This window comes from Falco naumanni, chromosome 4 (genome assembly GCF_017639655.2).
Source record: "Falco naumanni isolate bFalNau1 chromosome 4, bFalNau1.pat, whole genome shotgun sequence".
NCBI classification, from domain to species: domain Eukaryota; kingdom Metazoa; phylum Chordata; class Aves; order Falconiformes; family Falconidae; genus Falco; species Falco naumanni.
Window position 1 is genome coordinate 94065786 of NC_054057.1, and position 24707 is coordinate 94090492.

The window sequence follows — 24707 nt, forward strand, 5'->3', positions numbered from 1 at the left end:
GTGCAGGGTGCGCGTGTTCCCCTCTGTCCCATCCCCACCAGCACCTGAACTGGTGCCAGCCTCTGAAGTTGTTGTCCCAGTTTGTCACACTTCCAGGTGAAGTACGTGAAAGTGATTATAGGTAATAAATATCTTTTTTTTTTAACTTATTGCAGAGGCAGTTTTTCCCCTGTTAATGAGGGTAATTTGACTTGGTTGAAGGATTGCAGTTCTTAAGAATTAATGCAGCAATCCAATTCAAAGATTTAAAGAGATCTAAGATTTTTCACAGGTCGTGTGCTAGTGAATGTGCTCCTATCACATAGCAGCTAATGGACTTGAACAACAGTCTGTCATTTACTGTTACCTCAGTGTATAGCAGCTTTGCCCTTGATAGCAAGTATACTTTCCCAGCACTGCAGGTTATTTAGTAGTGCGATATATTTGTAACACTTTTAAGAGACAGTATCCTATTTCTAACAGCCCTAATTACTGGATAAAGCGAGGTTACCTTTCTGACTTTCTTAATTATGTGTTTGGATCTTAATCTGTGTGAGTCTAAAGTATTTTATGCTCTAATACCCAACTCCTTCCTCTTTTTTTTTTTTTTTCAGATTTCTCTCTACGTATGCACATATGTAAAATAATTTCTGTATTGCGTTTTCCCCTGTATCAATGCTCACAGATTAATTATATCAATATGGAAGTGTTAGACACTAGTCTCCATAAGGTCCCATTATTTTTAGGGATGCATTATTACCTTTTAACAGTGTTTTGCAATGACTTATTTGTAAATGTTGTTGGAAATGCTCTTATTTCTTGATCCTATTATGTTCCTGGATATGAAAAATCCTATTGTAAGGTAATTAGAAGGATTCTCTTCTATTTAAATGTGTGTTCTCTAGACAGTGTCACTCTATACTCTGCACACAAGAACCTTTGTTCCTTAATTAGAAAAAGGACTAGAGCTCATTAATTGTGGGTACAAAGTGATGTCTGCTCAAATGGAGAAGCAATAATACAGTTTAAATAATGATTGATCCTACATTTTCAGTCTTACACTATTTTGCAGTGATAGTGATAAATAAGCAACGTATATTGCAGGTTGCGAAGCATTGTGTGAAGTTTTTTATTGAAAGATCTCTTTTTGCAAGGATAAACCTCTGTCGAGCACAATAAATAAAGGATGGATGGTACATACACAGCATCTGCCATTTAGAAAAGTCAGCATTTGTCAACAGTCGCACCATAGTGATAGCTGAGGTACTGGAGCTAACTCCACCCCATACTTTAGACGATGAAATAATTGTGGTAGCTGTGCAGTCAAAAGCAGTTTGGATCTTGGCCTTACAGAGCTATTACCGTGATGAAAAGAATATTTTAATTACTGCTCACGAACAGGATGAGTTATAAAAGTTTGAGTATTTTGCGGGGTGTTATTTTGGAGGATGGAGACAAATGCACTTTGTTCTCTGAATTTTTCCATCTCCCTGCTATCCGCTTGGGAGGAGGAGGACTGATTTGGGAAGTTAAACCTAACACCCTTTACCCAAAGGCTTGGATTTATGCAATGGCCACAGAGCAGGGGTGGTCAGAGATGTGCGCCACGCATTGCCCGAAGGCAGGGTGAGCTCCCAGCAAAGGCTGTTCCAAAAATTCAGGAGCGTGTTGGTGCTGAGCTTGGCGGTCCAGCTGCCGGGGTGGAATGCCAGAATGGTGTTTGTGTGGGTTTGGAGTTTGGGTCTTTTGGCATCTTGAAGCTTTCAAAACCTGAGGGCTGAGGAGGGTGGGCTGTGGGATGTACGTCGCTGGGGGGTGATGCCCCTTGGTCTCCCCAGCCTGTAACTCCATCTCCTCCACAAACCCAGCGGTGCCTGCTCCTCTCTTTGCCCCACCTTGCCTCAAAGACTTAAGAAAGAGAAAACCAGTCTCATTTTTCTAACCCTAATGAAAATGTGCCTTAATAAGGCAAAGTGTTTCCTACATGAAAGATAGGAAAGTTGGAAGATGGAGTCGTTAGGCTTGGTTTTCCTGCTAATAGTTTCACGAATCAAAATGGTGCATGCTAGAATGGGGTATATATTTCACTCAAAGCCTATCAATACTGAAAGAACCCCAGAAAATGGGGGTTTTCTTGACATCCTTTTCTGCTGTATTCCTCTTGGTGTGAAAGAAAAATAGTTTTTAAAAGATAAAAAACCTGTTCTTCAATTGACTATGCAAAAATCTTATTGCAGTATTTATTCCAAACCTGCACACATAATGTTCAGTCAAGGAGAAAACAGCAAAAAACAGTTGTTGATGGACTTAGCAGAGAACTGGATTAAATAAGCATTAGTCTACTGAAGCTGATTACAGGAATATGAAAATGCAGTATCTTAATGGTACATATTTTCATGTGGCAGCTCAGTTGCCTTTCATTTTGCAGCTAATATGTCTATTCTTATGAGTCATTTACTTCTTTAATTACCTTTTGCAGGCAAGGCACCATGGTATATTAATGTGAATGATTTTTACTGCCAGTTTATCATACAATGCCCCAGAAGTTGAAAGGCGTAATTGACTTGGAAGAGCAGCTCATGAAGGAAACAATATTTAGTTGACAGTTTTCCTTGTACTCTCTGTTGACGTTTATGAGTTTACACTATGCTAAAGGAGTAATAAACACAATTTTCTTTCAATAACAGGAAAGAGTCGCTTTTAAAATACATTTGTGGAAAACAGATCTGTTCATTTCTTGAATAATATAAAATAATGCGTTTTCGGTGATGAGATGTATATAAGATTGTCAATTGAATTAAACCTCGGAAGGTGCGTTTATAACCTGCCTTAGAGCGTTAAAAGATATTAGGGTGCATATGAATCGAATCAATTAGATGAATATTTAAATTATACACAGATTTGGATAAATCATATTCAGATCCACACGTTAGATTATTTGGCAGCCTTCTCTTGCCGTCAAGTGTGAAAGTTTGAAGTGGGAATTTGAGGGACGGAGGCTCTGTTTCTGGAGATGGAAGAACACTCTTCGGAAAGCTTTTGATAAACCCCGATTGGAGGATTATTGCGGAAACTTTTTATAACTTTCCTGAAGCCACAGGCATGAGGAAGGTTTAAAATCAGCTTTGCAATCTGTCAAAGTCCATTTTCTGCTGGAATGCTACTTTTATTGAAATGACCTTGTCAAATCGCAGATTCTTTTTTTTTTTTTTTTTTTTAAGCATCCCCAGGACCGCGTGCAGGTATGATTAATCATCCCATCCCGCTTTAATTAATTTAAAGGCGCACATGCCCAGGGCGGGCGCGGGAGGCTGCCTGGCGAGGCGAGCGCTTCCCCGCTCGGCTCGCAGAGAGTTAAACTCTTCACAGTTTTCCCCGATTGTTTGCAGTTCAACCCTCTGCAACATAATGAAAGTTTTCTAGCCATCTGTTGTTAAGCTGGCGGTGAGCAAGGCCAGTATATCCAAACAAAGTGCTGGCCTGCTGTAAACTGAACCTGTCAGTTTAGCATAGCTGGGCTGACCTCCCCCGGCGCGGGGCAGCCGCGGTACCAGGCACTGGCTGCCTGCTCCGCTTCCAGGGGAACTACTTGGGGGGACCGTGTTTACTTTTTCCACTTAGTGTTCCTCCCACAGGCTTGAACTAGTTTATACTAAATCTTTAAATTGACACTGTTGGGTTTTTTTTTCTATTCTGAACTTTTTTTTTTCCCTTTCCTCTTTTTTTGGAGGGAGGGGGTGTGTGTGTGTGACCGAAAAAATCTATTAAAACCCCACAGTTGCTGGAATTTGAGCTTTTTGGAGGTGATGTGGGGGGACACGGGACAATAACTCAGTGCATATGTGTGTGTGTGCGAGCGAGATTGTGTCTCAACAGAAAGAGGCATGTTCCCAAGTATCCCGGCTTGCTTTCTAGCTCCTATTGTTCCCTTTGTTCTGTATTATTTAAGATCAGTTACTCATTTGCTTCTGAGGATTGGGAGTAACAAGCAAGGTAGAACACAGCAACCAGCGCCTATTGTCTTCCTGCAAACCAGGGTTGCATCCAGGAGTGGCTGGAGCAGCCTTCCTCCCGCTGCTGTTTGCTTCTGCCTGGGGGGTGGGAGTTTCAGCATTAAGGTACTAGAGAATTTGAAACTTTCTGAGCAGAACTGCGAAGATCAGACTGGAAATGCCCTTTACTTGCAGGGCTGTGGGCTTGGGGCTTGTTTTCCTTTCTGGTTGGAACTAACGACACACTACTTTGGCCTCCCCTCCTCTGCCTCTGTGCATTTGTGCTTTTCCAGTCTTGTTCCTCAGATTGCCTTCCCTTTTACCATCCTACAGAAATGCTGGATTTTTTGTTCCTCTTTCTCTGGGAGGTAATACATGTCATTTCCCTGCTGATACTCACTCAACGCAAGCGATGCTAACTGTGTTTTAGGATTGGTGACAAAATTTTGTGGGCCTGCACCAGGGCAGCGACTGTTCAGTGTTACCTGTGTTCAGTGTTTGGTTTTTGGACTAGACCAACACTAAATACCTTTATGCTACTGCTGCTGCCAAAATTGCTCTTTCTGCTTGGATTTCTACGCTTGTGCTATACCGGCTGCCTGGTCTTCGGCTGGTTTCAGGTGTGTTTTACTTACCTCATGGTTCTTGGAAAGCAAGCCTGGTTCTCGGTGACCCCAGATGCTGCAGTTCTCTGGGGGGAGGAGTTTTGCCTGAGGAATTGCTGCCGAGTTTGTGCCGTCCATGAAACCAAGATCCGCCTTTGCAAAAGCACGTTGCAGCCAGTCTGTATCTTCACAGTGTGTAACAAATGTACTGGAAGCTCTGGAAAAGTGGTGAAAGTCATTAAAAGTCATACTTGCCTTTCCAGAAGACCCCACTGAGGGCTTACACCGGTGGCCTCTGGAGGGTGGGAGTGTCCAGGTGAGGGATGCAGGGATGCAGCGAGGAGGGTGTTTCAGGTTACATCCTTGGCCATATGTTTTTGGGGCAAAAGGAGTATGACAGTGGTGAAAACCACTCAATTTTAAATTAAAATGACTGCACTTACTAGGAAATCCCATCCAGCTCTGATCTGTTTGTAAGGTGACTGACATATAAAGTGCTTTTTGTTTTAAGGTGGAGGGAAATGCATTCAGGATAGAGTTTCTGGTATAAATGTCAGGTGCAACGCAGTGCATGCTCACTCAAAAAGTCAAGCAGATAACCTTGGCATTTAGGGACATTGCCTTGTATAAAATGAAATTGTATTTTGTTTTTAAAAAGGAGGACTACATTAAGAGGTCACCTATTAGCTGTGTTTTTGCTAGCTGTCTGAAACTCAGCTCTACTGTCTATTAAACTCAAACCACTATGTAAACATTCCTGTGTTGTTCCTGGTCTCTACAATGGCCAAGGGGATCGGGTTTCACCTGCCTGCACATCTTCAAGCAATTAAAGCAATTAGCTTGAAGCCATTTCACATTCAAGGTCTACTGTGACATTCAAGTCCAGCAGAAGTCTAGGGGAAAAGGGAAAAGGCGACTGTGGAAGGGCCGCTGTGCAGCACACGCAGGCAAATAACCAGCGAGGGGGGTTTTGGACTTCGAGCGACTTCCAAATGTGGTCACGAGGCTTTGCAGCGGGCATGAGGACTCGCCGCTGCGAGAGGGAAACGATAAAGAAAAAGCACCTAATGAGCCTTTAAATTATATCCAAGTTTTGCCTGTTTTGCACTGGGAAGGGAGGGGCAGGAGAGAGAAACAGCAACGTGATTTGGAACGGTATTTGTGTGAAATAATACGGCGTTGGTCTTATTTACTGACATTTCTCCTGGCATGGAGATCATATTTTTCTTCCCATTTAGGTGGGGATTTATATTTGGTGTTTACGTTGTAAAACTGCACTCATTCTGGCTAATGTATCCGTTACGATGACATTCAGTGCCGAGTTTAGTGATTCCAGCAGTAAGTCTTGAAAGCTGCTATTTTTTAAAAGGTTGGAGCAGATTAGTGGTGACCTTAAAAGATTAAACTAGTACAGTTTAAAGATAAATAATCAGCCTTTAGCACATTAGATAGCTACATAAGCATGACAGAAGGTGACTTTCTTACAACAGTTTCAGAATCCAGGAGGCATTTTTACATTTGTAACTTGGCTGAGACAGGGGATGTGTTTTGCAGAAAGCAAGACACAAACTGATTGCATCACTTCAAATTGGTTAATACAGTTTTAAATCTACAGTTTTCCTGTTGGTTTTATTATGGAGAAGAGGCTAATTTTAAAAGCTATGCCTGCTGCAAAAGAAGATCTTGCTTTGCTGTCCCGGAGGGTGTTCTTAATCAGAAATAACCGCAGGCTAAATTATAATGTGGAATCCTGCTGCCCTTTAACCTAACACTGCTGCTCGTTCAGTGTTTGTTAACAAACAGCTCTAAGTACAAAATTGTTTGAGAATTACTTTTTCATTATATTTGCTGACTTCAATTAGAATAAGAAGCTTATTTGGGGAAGAAAAATTAAAAATGTATGGGTTTCTAGAGAAAGTTTCAGCAATTGTTTCCCGGCAAGTGTCGTCTTCGGTAACGTTGCTGTGGACTCCGCGGCATGCGTAATTCAATTTAAATAAAATTACCTTCTGAACTAATATTTCTGCACCGGTGGGAGAGGCAGAGCTCAAGAGCATCCCAAGGCTCAGCCCTTTCAAAGGCATAGGGGCTAAAATGGTGGCAGGGGCTGGGGCCAGGGCCCCTCTTGTGCCGTGGGGGGGATGCGACTCCCCTGTTTCCTAACAAGGAGGCACAGCGTCCCCATCCCGGTGGTGTTCTGGAGGGCTGGGCTAGAGGCGAGTGGCACGGTGTCCTGTTTTTATGTCATTTTGAATAGCATGTAATTGAAACGTACACTCGGCAAATTAATTGGTGAGTTGAAGGTAAGAACTGCTGAGTTAGTAGAGGCAGCACAAGCCCTCCTCTTTTTTTCCCCTTAAGTTTACATGCTGGAGCGGAAACGCTGTGGTACTCGGAAAGGAGGTGATGCCTCTGTAAAGCAGATCTTTCCAATTTATTTTTTTTTTTTTAGCTTAGTCTTCTGTTTCTATGATCTGCCTTTTGAACTGTTTTTGTGGCTGATCAGTTCCACCTAATATGTCTCTTGATTTCTGCTATTGTAATACTCAGACGACATGCTGTTCTCTTCATTTTTATAAGCTTTAGATGCTCCTGCCTGTCATACTCTGGCGGTTTATCTTCAGCGTCTGGATTTGCTTTCAGACTTGCATGTCTATCAAGCTGCTGTTGCTTTGAATGTGAGATCAAAAGAAGATGAATTCCAGTAAAAAATTTCCTTGTATGAAGAAAAGATTGGGGGCCTATGTAAACATCCCACTGACAGCTCCCAATGAGTTATTTTAGCAGAGCATTAGCACCCAGAATGACAGACAGTCCAAGACTACATGCTAAATAACAAATCAGTCCCTTCAGCGGCAGCAGCACGTTGCCACAACAGCAATACATTTTCTAAAGGAATCCTGTTCCTCTTTTTTATTGAATATGGCTGTTCAACTGCTCATCTCTTCACAAGCTGCCTTCGAGTGCCAGCCCCAGTTTACTTTTTCTTGACAATATCTGCGTCATGTCACCAATATGACAGAAGACAGGGCTTTGATAATTGGGTGGGGAGACGGTTAGTTAGTCATCTTGAGTTAAATAGGTAGTTTGTTTTAGGGAGGGGAAGGAGGCGATGAAGGAGGGAAAGCATCTGTCTGAATGCTAAAGGCACGCTTTTGGAGATGCTGGATGCAAGTTCTGCGCCCGAGACAAGTTGCATTTTTTGGGTGGTTGTTTATATTTCAATTCACGCAGTTAGAGAAAATAGCTCTGAAGCCTGGCCAGCCTCGCCAGCCGGTTTTAAGAGCAAGTTACAGCACTAGAGAGGGTAGGGAAGTCAAGCTTGGCTGAACTTATGTGCAAATATGAATTTGCCTAGATGCAGCAGCGAGGTGTGCTTTTTTTGCCGCTGTTTGGTCTAGTTGGGGACATAATTAGTTCTGCATGTTTCTGCTTACAGGCGGGGGGAATGTAATAATGCAGGCTCGCTAGATTTTTGCGCCTGGTGTAGTGCTAACCCCAACTTTGAGATTACCTGCGAGCTCCAGCCGATCTCGCCACTTGGCAAGGGAAGAATTAGGGAAGGAATGCTTTGCGGTTTCTTTGTCATTTAGTAAAAGCAGAGGTTGCTACTGTGGAGGCAGAGACCCGGTGGCTGCCGGCGAAGGGCAGTGCTCCAGCGCCGTCTCCCTCCAGCCTGCGCTCCGGCTGCACAGCACTTCCTGTTTATTCGAACATCTTTTTACCATTCTTCAGCCCCCGCTTCACAGAAACAGCCAGAAACACATCTCCAGCGCGAAGACGGAAATCTAAAGGCAGACAGTAAGAGCTTACTCTGTTAAACTCTTCATTTTCTCTGTGAGCGCTCAGAGAAGAGGATTGTGCAGGCAGGGCTGAACTTTTAACTTGCTGCCTTGTGCGGGCAGCTTGGCAGCATAGGAGAGGGGAATTGCTGAGGTTTAAAGCAAAAGAAGCCGGTTCAGGTTGTTTACTGCGGTGTTGACAACAAGGGTGGGTTTTTTGGCATGGCTTCGGGGAACCGTGCTGAGGACTAAGTCCTCTTTTGGGGCACCCGTCGCCTTGCGACGTCCCTCTGGAGTGGGAGCAGCCGTGCGTCAGCGTCCCCGCTGCTTGCTGGGTGCTTGCAGCTGCTACTCGTGCTTGCAGAAGTGGCAACAAAAACCCCAAAAACCAACCCCCCCCCCCCAAAAAAAAAAAAAAAAAGAAAAAAGGAAATGTGGCTGCTGTTCTGGGCAGTGAAAGAGAGAGGTGCAAGCTCTTTTTGTTTTCTGCAGATTGTTTGCGTCGTGGCTCTGGCATTGCTTGCGAACCAGCCTTGCTAATATTTGTACCGATTTCATGCTAATAAAAATCAGGCTGCTGAGACAAGCATGGCTATTATCTCATTCATATTACTATTGTTTAGACCTGTGGTACTACAAAAGGAAAGGGAAAGCGTGCTCATGCCGGGTAATGGTTGTTAACTTCTCACGTGAGGGATTTTCTCTGCAGTTTTTCAGTATTAATGATTGTTGTATGAATGGTCTTCAGGGGTTGTTGGAAGATAGTGTAGATCCTCTGGGTAATCCGTGTTGCGACACGTATGCTGGGTTTTTCCCTCTCTGTTCAAGTGACTTAAAATACTACTTGATATTTCTCGGTTGTTTCTCCTGTCCTCAAAAGTCCGCTGAAATAGCAGGTAACTTCTTTTTGGTAAATATTCGTAGTGCTCATACAGTGTGACACATGAGAGAAAATGGAAAATACGCTGTTTGCCCTATGGCGAAAACCCATCCTCCTCGAGGTTTTTCCTGCCTCTCTGAGATCCAAATACACTTTAAAATTTTAAACGGTAAACCCCCATCTTCCTAGAAAAGAGAGCGAGAGAGAGAGAAATCAAGCTGTGTGTTCAGCCAAACCGCAAGTACAACAAACATATTTTTAAAATATATTGCTGGTCTGGCTTTTTAATGTTCAGAAGTTGTTCTACTTTGCAGAGGAAAAAAAAAATGGTGTTTGCAACTGCCTTAAGGACAATTTGTTTAACAGTAGGAGTAATTGCATGGGGAAAATGGAAAGAGTGACTGAAGTTATTTACTCAGATGTTAGTGTAGGTGTGGGGCAGAAAACTCACTGTGGGAACAGTGGGCTGCTTTTCTTGGTATCTTAGTCTATTTGATGACCATCAAATTTCCCAGCTCACTGGTTTTGTTTTTTCTGGATGGCATGTTTGATTATTTATCAGAAGGGAAAGGGAGTAGCTGAAGCAAATAAACATGTGACCGAGCTCTGTTTTGTTTTCCACTCAGAAGGCCGTGCCCTTTAACAGATACACAGAAAATAATAAACGTATTGTTTTATGATAAAAGGAAATTATGTGTATAATTTTCTTTAGCAAGGCTGTTAACCCTTTGTGTTCGGTGGTCTCCGCCTTCTGGCAGCTTACTGGGTTTGCAGCTGGGAATTAAAGGCACTTAAAACCCCCTCTTGTGTGGAACATTTCCATGGATTACTGCTTCACCCCTTTGGATTTGCTGGATTTATTACATAGTCCTTTCTGCCTCAGCACATCCCTGGTCCTCTCCCCAGTCCTGCTTGGGGTAAGGCTGGCTAGATGAGAGGCACTTTGAACTTGCAGAAGGGCGCTGACTTTTGTCGAAAGCCTTGCAGAGTGCTGCTGGGATCTTTCTGCCGCCCATCCTGGTGTCTGTGCAGTGCGAGGGGTTGCAGCTGTAGCTGGTCCGTTACAGGGGGTGTCAGTTTATGTGAGTCTTTTTTAAATGCCAGGTGTCTAGCATGTAGCCTGTAGTATTTCCTTTGTAATACCAGCCTAGGACAATGCTCATTATCTTCCCTGAAAAAAAACCCCACCCTATAAACTAAATCACTGTCAGGAAGTAAAATACAGGTTTGCCTCATCTCTGGGAAGCATGTTGCATGCTTTAGCTGCTTTTATGGGATTAAAAGAAACAAGTTAAGACTGTCATGCACATGAAAGGAAACCGAGATGTGGTTTGTTTCACATTGTGCAGGTAGGTATAAATTTAATAGACTGACTTGCTTTCAGAATCTCTCTTTGTCTCCCCGAATCGCATGTCAGTTCCAGCGCGTGGATGAGCTCCACAGGCCGTAATAGCCCCTGACTGCCGCTGCCCCGCAGGTGCCGTATCGGCGGAGGGTCCTCCTCCTCCTCGGGGACGTAGGTTCCCTTGACGGAATGGCTTCAGATCAAAAAAAGGGAAAATTTGCCTGACATCTTGAAGTTGCGTTCAAGTGTGTGATGGCTGGTGGTGCCGGGGTGGGGGCGAAGTCAGCGCTCAGTGGGGAGCCCACATGGGTGGCAGGGGCCGAAGCTGTGGGTTTGGTTTTGAGGGAGGAAAAAATGGTGATCAAAATACCAGGGAGGGGAAGGGCTGGCGAAATAAGGACCTGAAACTTAAACGTGATGCGAAGAAGAAAGAGGAAATGAGCGGCTTGGGGCCAGGTGACGTGGGCAGGGGGATGTGGCCAGCCACCCTGTGACTGGTGGCTCCCCAAGGGTTGGGATGGGATGGGGAATGGGATTCGGAGTCAGCAGTGTGGGACAGAGGTACCTGAGAAGGCAGAGGGCCAGGAAGGGTTGTGTCCCGTCAGACACGGGGTCTCCCCAGCGCTGGCTGTAGCCCTTGGGCAGAAGCCCGTGAAGGACAGTTAGAGGACGTGTCCATGGGGGAAAGTTTCCTCCTAGCTTCCAGCGATAAAAGGTTGGCTCGTGCCCTGAAGCATAAACATTTGTACCCTGATTTATATTTTTATCTTTTCAAAGGTGGCTGTAAATGCTCTCATTACTATCTGTGCAAGTGTCTAATCCTTTCTTTGCATCTTCCCCATGCTCTTGGCACTGGTGATATCTTGTGACAGTAAGTTCCAGAGAGTAATTATGAGTTGTGTATTAAGAAAGAAAAAAAATATCCCTTTATCTGCTTTTTTTTTTTTTTTTTTTTTTTGTAGTTGTTGCTTCCTGACTTTATTCAATGTCCCCTTTCTCTTGCGTTGTGAGAAATGGCAAATAACACCAGATGTACCTTCTCAGGCCGAGTCACAATTTGTGTACTTTTATCATTTCTCCTCTTACTCATCTCTCGCTAAACTAAACACTCCCACCCTTATCAATCTTTCCTCCTATCTGTCGAGGCCTCTAATCATTTTTGTCGCCTCCATCTGAACCTCGCCTATTTTTTGCTTTACCAGAATCTTTTAAAATTAATGTTTTTGGAAGCTGTTCTAAATTATTTTGTGCCATAGGCTTGAAGTACAGAGATGCGATTTGCAGCTTTAGTGTCCCGTGTTTTGGGCTGTCACAACATTTTGCTTCCTTCATTCACCCAACAGCAGCGAGCATCCGAGGGCGAGATGTCCGCATCAGGGGCTTTATTTCATCAGCCTCTGCATACAAGTTTGTCATACAGTGTTTTGGAAAACAAGCCTAAAATATGTTCCCTCTTTTGTTGACCACACAGGGAAGCGCGCAAGCAGCTGTATGCAATATACTATTTATGTTTTAGCAACAAAAAGACACTCTTCCTTCTCCCCCCACCTTATCCCTCCTCTCTGTTAAAAAATATGAGAACTTCCCGTGCTTTTGACATCCAAGAAAAACGCGGTGCAGCAGTGAATAGTCCTCCAAATATTCAAAGGTCTGGTTCACTTTTGGATAAACACAGTAGTTCAGGATCTGATCTCAAGCCTACAGAAACGAGCTGGAAATCCCATAAGATTTTTTTTCATCACTCAGACATAGTTCAGTTCTGGTTCAGTTTGCGCAGGGAGCCAAGATTTGTATCCTTTCTCATTTTACCAGGATGTGTTGGCCCATCCCTCCTTTCTTGCTGGTACAGACCGCTACATGCTGTGAATCTTGACATGCCAAAATAAAGAGAGCCATTTTTAATGTTTGGGAACTTTTTGCCAGATGCTTTTAAAACGGTTTCGATGAGTCTTGACTGTGACTCTCTTTTTAAAGAGGGGACAGAAGGTGTTTTTACAGTGTAACCACCTGAGGATTTCATTTGTGCCTCAAGAACGGGATTTTTGTAGCTGCTGTCACTGCTGCGGCTGGTTCGGGGTTTGCAGGTTTCTGGTGTCCAACCTCTTACCCTGCTGCCTCTTGCTGCTTTCCCCCTCTCCATTCCATCCCGCTTGTGTCTGAGCATTTGAAGAAAATACCTCGGCCACCTTTCCCCCCCAAGGTTGATGGAATTAATGAATAAATTGCAAAGTTAAAATCAGGTGTTTGGGTGGCACATCCCTGTTGTCCCCCTGTGTGGGGCTGGGTCCCTGCTGCTGCAGAGGTGGGATAGCGGGCAGGGACCTTGCTGGCTGTGGGATGGGCTGCAGGGTGGTGTGGGGCAGGAGCATCCAGTCTGCTCGTCCTCCTGCCAGCAGAAGTAACCTCAGCACCCACGAGGACGAAACGCAGCAGCGCTGGGGCGCAGGCAACTCCACCCTGTGGGTTTGGAAGAAAGGATTTCTGTTTCCAGTGCCTTTTTCTGGAGGGGATCTCCTCAACTGGTAGCCAGGATCTATTCCAGAGGAAAGAATCTAAGCCTGCTGGAAGAAAAATAAAGACTCATCTTCTTTCCTTATGACTGAACTATTCTAGGAGATGCTTCAGCATGAGGCACGTTGCCAGCTCCCTTGCTCCAAGCCTGCCCCGTCACATCAGGGACAGGATGTGAGCCGGAGTTTGTACATGTGGACCTCCAGGTCCCTTCGCTTTTTCCAGCATGGGAATCGCCCATTAGTCACTTGGCTAGCTCAGTCCGCTATGTCTAAGCGAAGCCTTCAGGGCCAGCTGATCATTTTATTCAAGTAAAGATTGCTGTTGAAGCTCTCTTCTTTGACGAGCTGGCTGGTAGCCCCTTGGATGGAGACAGCCTTGCAGAGGAGCTGCAGCTGAGCAAGTCGCTGGGTACAGGCAACCAGCGGCATCTTCTCTGGCTCGCAGCATCCCTCTGCTGTCGCACCTGTGGAGTGGAGCTGGGTACAGAGTAGAGGGAGGGGGATTATTTAATGAAACAAGGAAAATAGTGGATGAGATGGGGATGGGGGTGATTTGCATCCAGGGCTGATGGGAAAGCTGGACAGCAGGGTGGCTTCACCAGATTATGTTGGCTTTTAGCGGGATCCCATAGCATAGCCCTGTGTCCTGCCTGTAATTGTCCTCAGGCTTCCCTGCTGTGGTGCTGGGAGCGGTCCTGGGGCTCTTGGCCTTGGCTCATTTGGGTGTGTGGTGCATAGGGTCAGAATGGTGGGAACGAGGAGGGAGCATGTAGCAGCTTGTTTCCCAGTTCTGGAGGAAGATGAAAGAGCTGGGTACGAATGTCAGAAGGAATAAGTGCTGCAAGAACATCTGCTTCTCTTTTTTGCATCTTCTACATTTTATTCCTCCTCTTCATTTTGGTTCCTTTCCTATTCTCTCTAGTTGGTTCATCTCACCTCCCCCTGTTCTGTTCCTCCCAGAGGAACAGCACTACCCACTGCTGTCGCTTTGCACTATTTTTTATTTTTTTCCCTTTTTGCATACTGCTCCGCTCCTCGCCGGTTTCCACACGTTGTGCGGCTCCCCAGCCTGTTGGAGGAGAGCTGCAGCAGGGCTCCCCTCCAATGTGTCTGCCTCCTACCACCGCTCCTCTACATCTGCTGCTCCAGGAGAAGAGGGTGTCGCAGGAGAGGAGATAGAGGAGGCAGGAGTGGGAGAGACATGAAGCAGCTCTGAAGCTCGGGTGCATCCAGGCTTCCGAGCTTGTGAGCTGCATCTTGCCGCTCTGCTGGGAGCAGCTGTGGAGTGGAGCGGGGTGTGAGGACAGATGGGAGCTGAGAAAGAAGAGAGATTGCTGGCTGAGTGTAAATCCCGCCTCGTCCCACCCGGGAGAAACAAAGGTACTTGTCTTGCGAGACTAAATGGAAGCAAGAAACCCTTCCGAGCGGTGGGCCATGCCTCCGCTGTGAGAGGCCCCTTTAGCTGCTGACCAGGCAGTCCCTTAGTGCCTAAAGCCATTGAAAAATCGGGGGGGGAAAGTGGACGGTGGGAGAGCTGCATGCCTGCTGCTACAAAGCCATGCTTCGCCGAAAACACGGTGGGGAAATCTTGGCAGCAATCTCAGCTGTGTAAGGATCCGGCTATCTGTTGCTGCTCGGAGGTCAACGCAGAAGGTCTCGCTGCTGGAGTCTGGGCCTGGGGTAGCATTATGTTTTCTCCAAGAGTAGATTTTGCCCTTAAAATATCTTCTGTCTCATCTCTCTCTGGTTGTTGTGTTGTGTTTTGCTTTCTAATGACCATAACTGAAATAACGGACAGATGATGATGTTGGCTGGCGAGTCACTTTCCAGATTTACTGCTTGGACACTTCAGATGGCTGTGGGACCATCTCTGATTTCTGGGAACACTTCCTTCTTCCTTTCTCAAGTTGCTTTCCTGATGGGCAGCTTTGTCCACCTGGAAAGGCCCAAAATCCTTAGGAATCTGTAAAAACACATGGGGTTTTGTTGTATGCCCTTCTTGCAACTTCTGTGTGCATGCTTCCCCATTTTGGAGGCAGCTGATTACTGCACAACTGCCCTGGGAGTTGGCAGTCAGAGAGGATGCCGGCTTGTCTTGCATCCTCATGTCTGTGGCTTGTCTCCTCACCCTCCAGCGTGCATACCTTGCCATACGTCCTGCAATTCCTTGGATCTGTCATTCCGTGCCTGATAAACCTTGGGCACGCAAAGAGGCTTCTCCTGGCATTAGAGGCAGGCCCATTATAGCTGTAGGTCTCCATATTTCATTAATAGCTGATTGATATTAATATCGGTTGGAGCAGATGGGAAGGGAGGAGCTTGAGCTCTTTTTCTTCAGTAGAAATAGGCTGATGGAAAAACAGTTGGAGAGTTGCTGCCTTGTTGTACTGGCTGCAGTGGTGGAACAAGTTAGCAGGAGGCTCCATAGGACTGGATCCTGTTACTGTTTTCCTTATGTACTAACACTGTAAGCAAGTATATGGCATTTAAACAGCACTTCTATTTTTAAAGTTCTACCCTCTTTTTTTTCCAGCACATTTCCTTTCCCCAGCCCCCTTCCCGAATCGGGAGTGTCTAGCCACATGAAGTCGGAGGCAGGGCTGCCTTTTTACCCTTCGAGCAGAACTTGCCTGAAGAGGATGGTGAAACCGAAAGATTGAGCCACTTCCGTGAAAATGTTGAATTACAGCAGTAACTTGGGTGATAACGGTGCTGGATGTTCTGGGCAAACAACAGCTGGGCAAACAAGTCACATTCTGTCTGTCTTGCAATGAAATTGCCTTGGTCAGCTCCAGTGCATACTTCCCCCCACCCCCCGTCCTGTGCTTAACTAGTTGAGAAACATTAAACGGTTGCCACTTCCCTAAGCACAGGGAGAGGGATTTTCAGTGGGGCTTCCCACTTACTCTGTGGCATCTTTGAAACAGGCTTGATTCATCTGTCACTGAATGTGCTTTTAAATTTTTTCCTGGGTTAAGTGTCACCCAGCGTTGGCTCCCAAACATCCCAAGTTTGTGTAATGTCTCTAAAGTACAGCATTGCAGTTGCCTTTTTACTGGTCTCTGTTTTACGCCAGGAAAATCTCCTTATCTCTGGGTGATTTCCTAATGGATAAGAAAATAGCTTGGGAGTTCATTTACTGTATCTTGCATTTAAGCGTAGCACAGAGCAGAATCAAGATGACTTGGTTGGTAGTGAGCTTTATACTGATGTCGTCCTTTCAAATCCCTCTTGATAGTGACCAAAACCCATGGCACTCAGAGGATGTGCTTGCTAGGGGATGCTTTCCTTTCTTTTCCCTCAGTAACTGGGAAGATTTCCTATTTGTGTTGCTGTGCAGAGAGGAGGAGGATTGCTGATGCTGTGTGATCAGCAGCTGGAGGCCAGGATTGGCATCTGGGTCTGGTTGTCCCAAGCAGCTGTGTCCAGGCTTGCAGGCCCTTTGAGCAGCGCAGATAGGTGTCACGTAACGCGGCTGCTGGTAATCACAAACCCAGGTATCTGACGCACCTCTGTGGTTTTGGGGGCTCTTGGTGTCTCCCCCTGCCCATCCCATGCTGGACCACGCAGCTGCCTGGCTGCACAGACGCGGGCTGGTTCACTGCAGTCCCCAGCAATTGTTCACTTGCAGAAGTGCAGGCACATGGTGGAGATTTAGGACATAACTATGGCAGTGGGGAGAAATGTGTGAAAAGAGTTTGGAGATGTCAGAGCACCTGCTCGTGAGGAGAGGGCCACGTTAGCAGAGCTGTTGGCTAGCAGTAAACAGTCCTGGCACCCTTGTTTCAGGACTTGGCAGCAGCAGGAGTTGAACTGAGTCCAGCTTTACTCTCTACTGCCTGTTCAGTAAGTTGAGGACAAGGCAGATGATTAAGGAAATGTGGGGAAACTGCTACAGAAGCTTTTGGAAAGATAAGAGACTTTGGTCTCCATGTCTGACAGTCTGGCACTTCTCACTAGCATTGAATTCACATGCAAATCAAAGGCAACATCTACTCCCACAGGAAGCTTTATTAATGTACAGGCCTGCTTGTGAATCTCCGTGCTGATGAAGGTTGTGGGACTGACTTCACTCTCAAATTAATTTCCCTGTCTATCCTCGCTTGAGCACTGTGCAGCATCGGCAGCCTCAGCAGGGCTCCCATGCCAGCATCCAGTGATGGGCTCCGTGCGGGAGCGGTGGCTGCATGGAAGCGGAGAAGGAGGTAGAGGTGCGGCGCTTGTCGGCTTGGATTAAATGGGACGTGCCGGCGTAATGAGGGCAGGTGTCCACCGGGCTTGAACCGACATCAGCAAATTAATTTCACGAAGGCACTCCAAATGGGCTTGAAATATTTTGCATATAAGAGGAAGGAGGGCTGGTGCTTCCCAGGCTGAGCTAGCCATCGTTTCTCTGCACATCCCGTCATGTGTAAGGAGTGCAGATGAGACTTTGAAATGGCAGGGTAGTGCTTGGTCGGAGGTGGGAGTGAGGACAGGCTGAGCAGGGAAACATAGGAAGGCAGAGGGACTTGGGGTCTCTGGGTTCACTATACCACCAAGGACGCAGTAACTGCTTGATGCAGATGTTCAGTAAGAACCAGATCTGAGCTATAAACAACCTTCCACATCTTAAACCCAAGCTCATCTGATGCTTAGCTTTTATTGCTGTCAGTTATTTATAAGCGGAAGAGCGAAATCTTGAGAGAAGAGAGATGGGAAATGCCATTTCAGGCTGCAATCCCCTGAGCTGTCAGCTTGCCATCAGCTCACCTGTGCCTGCCCCTCCATGTTTCTCCCTTTGCTGCTCCTGTCCATCCCAGCTCCTTGTACCTGTGATGCTCCCTCCAGCCAACTCATTCGTTACTCTCATTCTTTTCAATCCTTTCCTTCCCACCCCTGCTCCACCCTCTGTGCTGGTCCCTCCCTGTCCCCATCGCTGGTCCCACCGGGTCTCAGCGCCAGGACAAGTGCCAGCCAGACACGGAGCCGGTGGTGGAGGTGTCACCTGGAGTGGAGAGCCTGCGCGAGGGTGGGTGTGCGGGGATGTGGGTGCGGTGCAGGTGGGACTGGAGCAGGGATAGAGAGAGCTCTTTGCTTTGCTTTGCTCCGCTCCATCTGAGCCTTGCCATTGCGAGCCTGACCCCGAAGGCAGAGATCTGCATCGGCATGGGGTCAGCTGTGGGAAGGGCTCATGGTGGCAGTGGCCACCCCCCCGAGCTGCACAGGGCTTCGTGGCCAGCTTGAGCAGCAAGCAGGCATTTCTTGCGCGGCTACTTGTTCTGGGAATCTTCAAAAATTTCTGGCAGCCGATTTAATTGTGCAACCTCTCAGCTGCCAGAACGGATAGAATATGATCATATCACATGAAATGCATGCAGGGTCTGCTATAGCAACTGTATTTCAAAGAGACAACACATATGGTGACTGGTTCTTTTTGGAATAATATCTATAAGTTGATGATGTTTTATTCAAAAAGGCTGTAGCTTGAAAGGTTAGGGATGTTCTGATTGTTTAGTGTATGATTAAAGAAAGGCTTCTGTGTTTTTTTTGGCCTATTGAATCTAATTACTGGGAACTAAAATGATCATTTGATTGCACATTTACCTGGAATTATTCTTCTGCAGAGCCAGTCTTAATAATATATAATAATATGTTGCGCTTGTACTGTATAGCGCTTCTTGTCTGAGCAACTCGGAGTGCTTTACAAGTATTCATTAATTAAATAAGCCATACAACACCCCTGTTAAGTAGGTGAGTATTTGTTGCCCATCCCCTTAAGTCTTGTAGGCTTTATTTCTGCTGCCTCTGCCCACCCTTGAAGATGCTTTAACAGCTAAATAAGCTAATTCAATAAAAATAACATTTTTTTTTTAAACCGTACTTGGCACTTTCTGCATAAAGGTTTCCTTTGTTGCATTGGATTAATTGGTAGGCTGTAGGGTCTCCTGGTTCTTGATGCTGAACCGATGGCAGAGTGGTTGCGTGGAGGGGAGCACAGATGTGTGCCTGCCCTGGTGCATGCCTGTGCCCAGCAGCTCCTCACACCCCTCACGGGGACATGGGCTGTTTCAGAGATGCTGTGGGTGCGCTGAGCTCCAACCAGCTTGAAATGCAAAATCTGATTCTACCTTCATTGCACCAAGCTCTGTTGGAAATCACATCCACCCTTACAGAGTTTTTCTGATCCAGTGGAGACTTGTTATTAAATTGAAAGGAGGGCTCGTTGCCAGAGCCTGGTAAGGTCTTTCCTCCCTGCTTGCCCTGGTGTGCTGGCCATCAGCGGTGGCTCTTCACCACCCCCCTTGGGCTGCTGAATGTCCCTTCAAAAGTCAAAAGATGGGTCTAGCCCATAAAATAACAAGGTTTTACTGGGAGGTGGCTGATGCGAGTTTGCAGCCTTTGGTGTCAAACCTTTCCTGGCAGTTCTGTGCTGAGATGAAACACTTTGCAACTTGGAGAAGCAAGTGAAACCTGAAGCGTATCTGACTCCTTAATTAAATAGGTATTAATTAAATCACTCAGAGAGCATACACAGTAGGAGTGGGGAAGGCTTTTTCCCTCCTTCCATGTAGGCATCTTGCAAAGGGACTATTTTTCTTGTTTTACATTAATGAAGTCTTCAGCCTTCCCACTTTTCCACCTACACATGTACTGAACGTCTCCAAGGAGACCAAGAAGGCCCGAGTCCGGTGCCGGTGAATCCTCCAGGAGCAGCGGGATCGGGCCTCGCCAGCAGAGCCTCGGCTGTGCCACAGCCTGTCTCGCAGGGATCATCCTTGCAGTCCCCTCGCTGGGGAGCCCGGAGGGAGCCAGGACAGGGATTTGCTCCGTGTCCTTTCTCCCCTGTCTCATCTCTTGCTTTCTTTTCCCCACCTGATGGAGATACCGGGACTCGCAGAGCGACTGGCTTCAGCGTCCAGGGGTGCTTGTCCCTTGCTTTGCACAGAATTTTGTAATAATCCCCCACCACGTGATGCTCTGCTTGCACTTTCAGGATCATGGCTCTTGCCCCTCCATCCTGTAAGGCCTCACTGTTCACTGCTTTGCCCGGTCCGGTCCGAGTCCCTGCTGCTGCTCCGTCACAAGCTCTTGGTGATTGTGGCAGGGTGAGATGCTGTCCCTGCTCTTTCCTGCTTTCATTCCAGCTCCTCACAGCTTCCTCCACCTTCATCATGGTACTTCTGGGACTCGGCTTGGCTCTGCCTGCTGCTGGCTCTCCTCTTCCACCGTAGCCTTCCAGAAAGTTCCCTGACTTTCTCTGGCGTTCAGGACAGCAGATGGTGATATATGACCACCCTCTTCTGTAAACCTGACCTGAGCCACTGGAGAAGAGGAGCCCAAAAGCCATTAGCGCATGAGCCTGCCCGGCAGCAAGGAGGACTATGGGCTGCTCCAGGCTGGGGTAAAAATAGCTGTGCGGTGCTGGCCACCGCGATCCCTTTGGTTACTCAAGGTTCCCATCCTGGAGCTGAACACCAGCTGCTGCAGGGTTTTTGACTATGGTTCCCATAGTCAAAATAGGAAACGCAGCAGTGGGATATCGCCCCGTTGCGTGCACGTGCTCAGTTGGGTTGTTTCACAGGACCCAACGCTTTCCTCGATGGAGGTCCTTCGGGAGTGGAGCAGTACCCGGTGACCAGGGGGTGCCTTGACCCCATGCCGTGTGTGTAGCTCCCCATGCCCTGCCTGCTGTAAACTCAACTTCCAAACCTCTTTCCACGCAGGCTCTCCAGGTGGCACGGCAGCTTCTACTGCAACAGCAGCAGCAGCAGCAACAGCAGCAGCAGCAGCAGCAACAAGTTGGTGGATTAAAGTCTCCGAAGAGGAATGACAAACAGCCAGCCCTGCAGGTAAGGGGAGCCTGTGTGCCTGCATGAGGGGCTGGGGCTTGTAAAAGCTGAATTAATGTGTCTTACTTGTGAAGGTTGGGATGGGACCTTCAGGAGCTTCCTTCTAGTGAAGTCCACAGAGCAGCTGTGGTTGGTGTGAGTGGCATGAGGACTGGTGCTAGGTGCTCTTGAAAATCCCACCCATGGCTTTCTTACAAATCATAAGCGTCTGCTTTTATTAGTGTCTGGTAGGGTTGGATCATGGCAAAATGGAATAGCTTTTGTTATTGTGTCAGTGTGCATAGGAGATTTCCATTAACATTTCTGTTTGATTGCTCTTCCATTTGTAGTCTGTGTTCACTCAAACCGTTGATTTGCTGTGTCAAGGATATTGGGAAATACTAGGATATCATATCATCGGTGCGTTTTTTCCCCTTTTATTATCTGCTGATTTATGGACATCTTCAGAAATAAAATCTAAATATTACCGGGCTTTGTGCTGTTATGAATTCAGGAAGCTAAAACCAATATAGCATTCCCAAACAGAAGATGTATGCACACATAGGCGGCTTTGGAGTACATTCTGTTAGTCTTGTGGGATAAATCACAGGAGTTAAAAACAAGAAAGACCTATTAGGTCATGTGTCACATTTTCTCCTTTTTTTTATTCCTTTTTTTTTTTCTATTCTAGTGTTAGAAATCCCAAGTGGTGGTGGGACCACTATTATTTTCCTTCAGATGGTTTTCCATAACAAAGCACATGCTCAGGAACTTTCCACTTTAATTCCATCCTCTTGCTCCAAGTAATACTGCTTGTATAAATACTGAGTCAGTCCCTTGCCTTGCCTCATGTTCACACTCCTCAAACATCTGAGATACTAACATGTACTTGCCAGTTTTGGCAAATTATATGTATCTAGTTCCTTATGTATTTTGGTATTTCGTAAACCGGCACTTCTAGACCCTTGACCACTTTGCTGGTTTGCAGCTGGTTATTGCTTTTAGTATTGCTCTCTTTGCAATTGCAGCGTGCCACTGTATTTTGGATAATAAGTTACTGAACACAGCAGTTCAGCTGCAGTCGCGCAAAGCCCTGTAGCTGGGACATTTATCTTATCTAGTTCTTCTATATCTGATGCTTCAGCCTCTGTAGCCCCAAATTCTTTCCGGGTTTTTTTTTTTCTTTTTTTTTTTTTTTTTTTCTGCTTGTTGTCATAGCACGTTGTCAAACTCATGTCTGTTTTGCTCTTTCTATTTTTTTTTTTTTTACTTTGATATACTATCACCATGAGTTCCCTGACAGCATTGCTGCTTCTCTTGCCTTTTATATGTGCTTCAGATTATTTTCCTCCAAAAATACGGATCCTAGATTCTTTAAATATGTAGTAGAATATGGAAGGTAAAGCCAACATCACTAAAGGCCTTGACGGTAAAGTGAGAGGACCTGATCCTGCGGTTCTTTACCCAAATAAAGCTGACGAGGACTTCAAGAGGAGTTGTGCTTGAGCGAGGAATAGCTATTAGCTGCAGCCCTTGGCCCAGCGTGGACAATTTCTAGCTTTCGTGTAGTGATTTCATCTTCAAAGCATTTTGCAAATACTAATCTCCAAAACATCCCCAGAAGGAAAGTCTGATAAGTAAGTAGCATTATCCCAGTTCTGGACTGGGAAACTGAGGGAAGCAGGTTAAGTGTCTTGCTTAGGATCACAGAGGGAACTGGGTTTAGAGGTGGGATTAAGATTCATGAGTTCCTGGCTCCCACCCCCGTGCTGAGGCTGCTGGACAACACCTCGCGCTTTATAGCTGAGCTATTATTCTTTTGGAAAGTATGAAGCATTTTGTCATTGGGCAAATATACGTTTTATTGGCAGCGTAGAGCACCATAATCCAAAGCGTTACATTAATGCTTTCAAAAATATTTTATTTGGTAAATCCATAGCTGATCCATATGCCTTTTAATAGACTCTTCCACTGGGGACATTTTTAATGAGAGATTGTGCTGGCTAGGTCCAGTGTCAGGTACTAAAAGAAGTGCTTTGTTGTGCAGATGTCTTAAGAATAGCTCCAGAGGATGAAATATGACTGTGTTGACCTTTCAGCTGTGAGCTTATTTGTCAGGATTCAAATAAGTTGAAAGGATCAAACCAAACAGTTTCCGTAGTCAGACTGGGAATTGTGTTGCAGAGGTCAACAGTGAAGGCCACATCGCGGATTCCATAACATAGCCAATTGTTGGTACGTATTAAAGTACTAGAGCAGCTCCGGCAGTCAGAGACACAATTAAAATTCTAATTTATTAATGTATACAGAGAGCTGGCCCAGCCTGTCACTCACTGATTCAAATGACTGCCCGGTTCTTTTTTTTTTTTTTTTTTTTTTCTCCCCTCCTCACTCCTGGTGCTTCTGCAGTCTTAAACATACTGGAAGTCCTCTTGAATATAACAGACCCCGAGCACATCCCTGCAATGAAAATCTGTTGCTGAAAGGCAGCGGTGGTGCTGGAAGTAGAATTTTTGAGTGAAACTGCACCCACACAAGCATCCCCCACCCCCTCTGAAGTCGGACAGTGCCACACTGACGAGGCAATGCCCGTTGCTGGCAGTACATAGAATAAATGTCGAGGATGGTGGAAATGCGCCTGTTTTTCGAAGCTTTGCTTAAATAATGAACCGAGTCATCTTTGCACTTCGTTTATAAATATAGATGTCTCATTCAGTAGCCACAGTGGTTAGCAGTTACATGTTTTTTTCCTGACAAGCAGACTTCATGTATGACAAGGATACCGGAGGCATTGCTGACATCTGCTGTGCTTGGCGAGGGCACTGGCGACAAGGTCCCAAACACAAGCACTGGGGAGCTGTGTTTTCATGAAATGGGGCTGAAGGGATGCCATTTGCCCCGTGTGCTAGTTTTCCTTGTTAAGATGCTCCGTGGCTTTGCCTGCCCGGGAACTGGAGGCTGGTGCGGTCCCGTGCGGGGCTAGAAGAGCTCCCTCCATCTCAGACTCAGCACTGCAATGCTGGCTGGCAGGCTTTGTCACATGAACCCTACTGCCACAGACAGAGGTGGAAAATTAATCTAGGATACGCAGTGTAGCTAATCTCTTACCACCTCGTGGATAATTTTCAATATTCCTTCTTTATTCACTGATCAAATAGCCGTGGTACTTCAACACATCCCAGCATCCCGTGGCCACGGTGCTTTCAGGAACGTTTACATGACACTGGGCTCCAGTGATCATCTTTGGGGTCTCTTGACCTTGGTAACTCTACCTGGAGACCTGCTTTTAGCAAATTTTGAGATATTTAGTGTATAAGAGCTTGGACACAGGGGTGGAGATGTGCTCTGCTGATAGCTGAAAAAAAAATATAAATCTCCAAATACACAATGACTCACATTTTGAGCCTATCTCACACTGCCGTGCTTTATATTTGGCAGTGACCTCTGGTTTCACAGCCTGATGACACAAACGAAAGAAAATTGAAAGTTAAGGAATGGATTTAGTAACCAGCAGTTGGGAAAAGAATATAAAAAATATTAGCCCCAGAAAAATTACTGGAAGTGAGAAAAGACTAAAGCATGTTTGATAATATATTTGCCATAGACATTGGATTTCCTTGAGTCTGTGAAACAAATAATTTAAACAAGCCAGGTATGCTTAGGATTTTGAAAATGTGCACATTTTTCCTGGCCAAGATAAATATATCTTTGTATTAATAGATATATTGATTAAAATTTGCAGCTTTAATTGCTGATGCTCTTAACGATTATTCATTTTGGTTCTTCAAGCATTTTAGTTG

General features: G+C 45.8%; 1 protein-coding gene across 11 annotated transcripts in view; it reads left to right on the forward strand.

Annotated features, from left to right (window-relative positions):
• Positions 1 to 24707, forward strand: part of FOXP1 (forkhead box P1) — a 390897-nt gene that overhangs the window by 256138 nt on the left and 110052 nt on the right. For 10 of the 11 annotated variants that reach the window (XM_040591471.1, XM_040591469.1, XM_040591463.1 and 7 more), the window contains one exon: positions 20803 to 20928. In XM_040591471.1, the coding sequence (XP_040447405.1) occupies positions 20803 to 20928 (126 nt within the window). Of the gene's footprint in view, positions 1 to 8262; positions 8378 to 20802; positions 20929 to 24707 lie in introns of those variants that run through there. The other variant, XM_040591472.1, reaches the window with a different exon arrangement.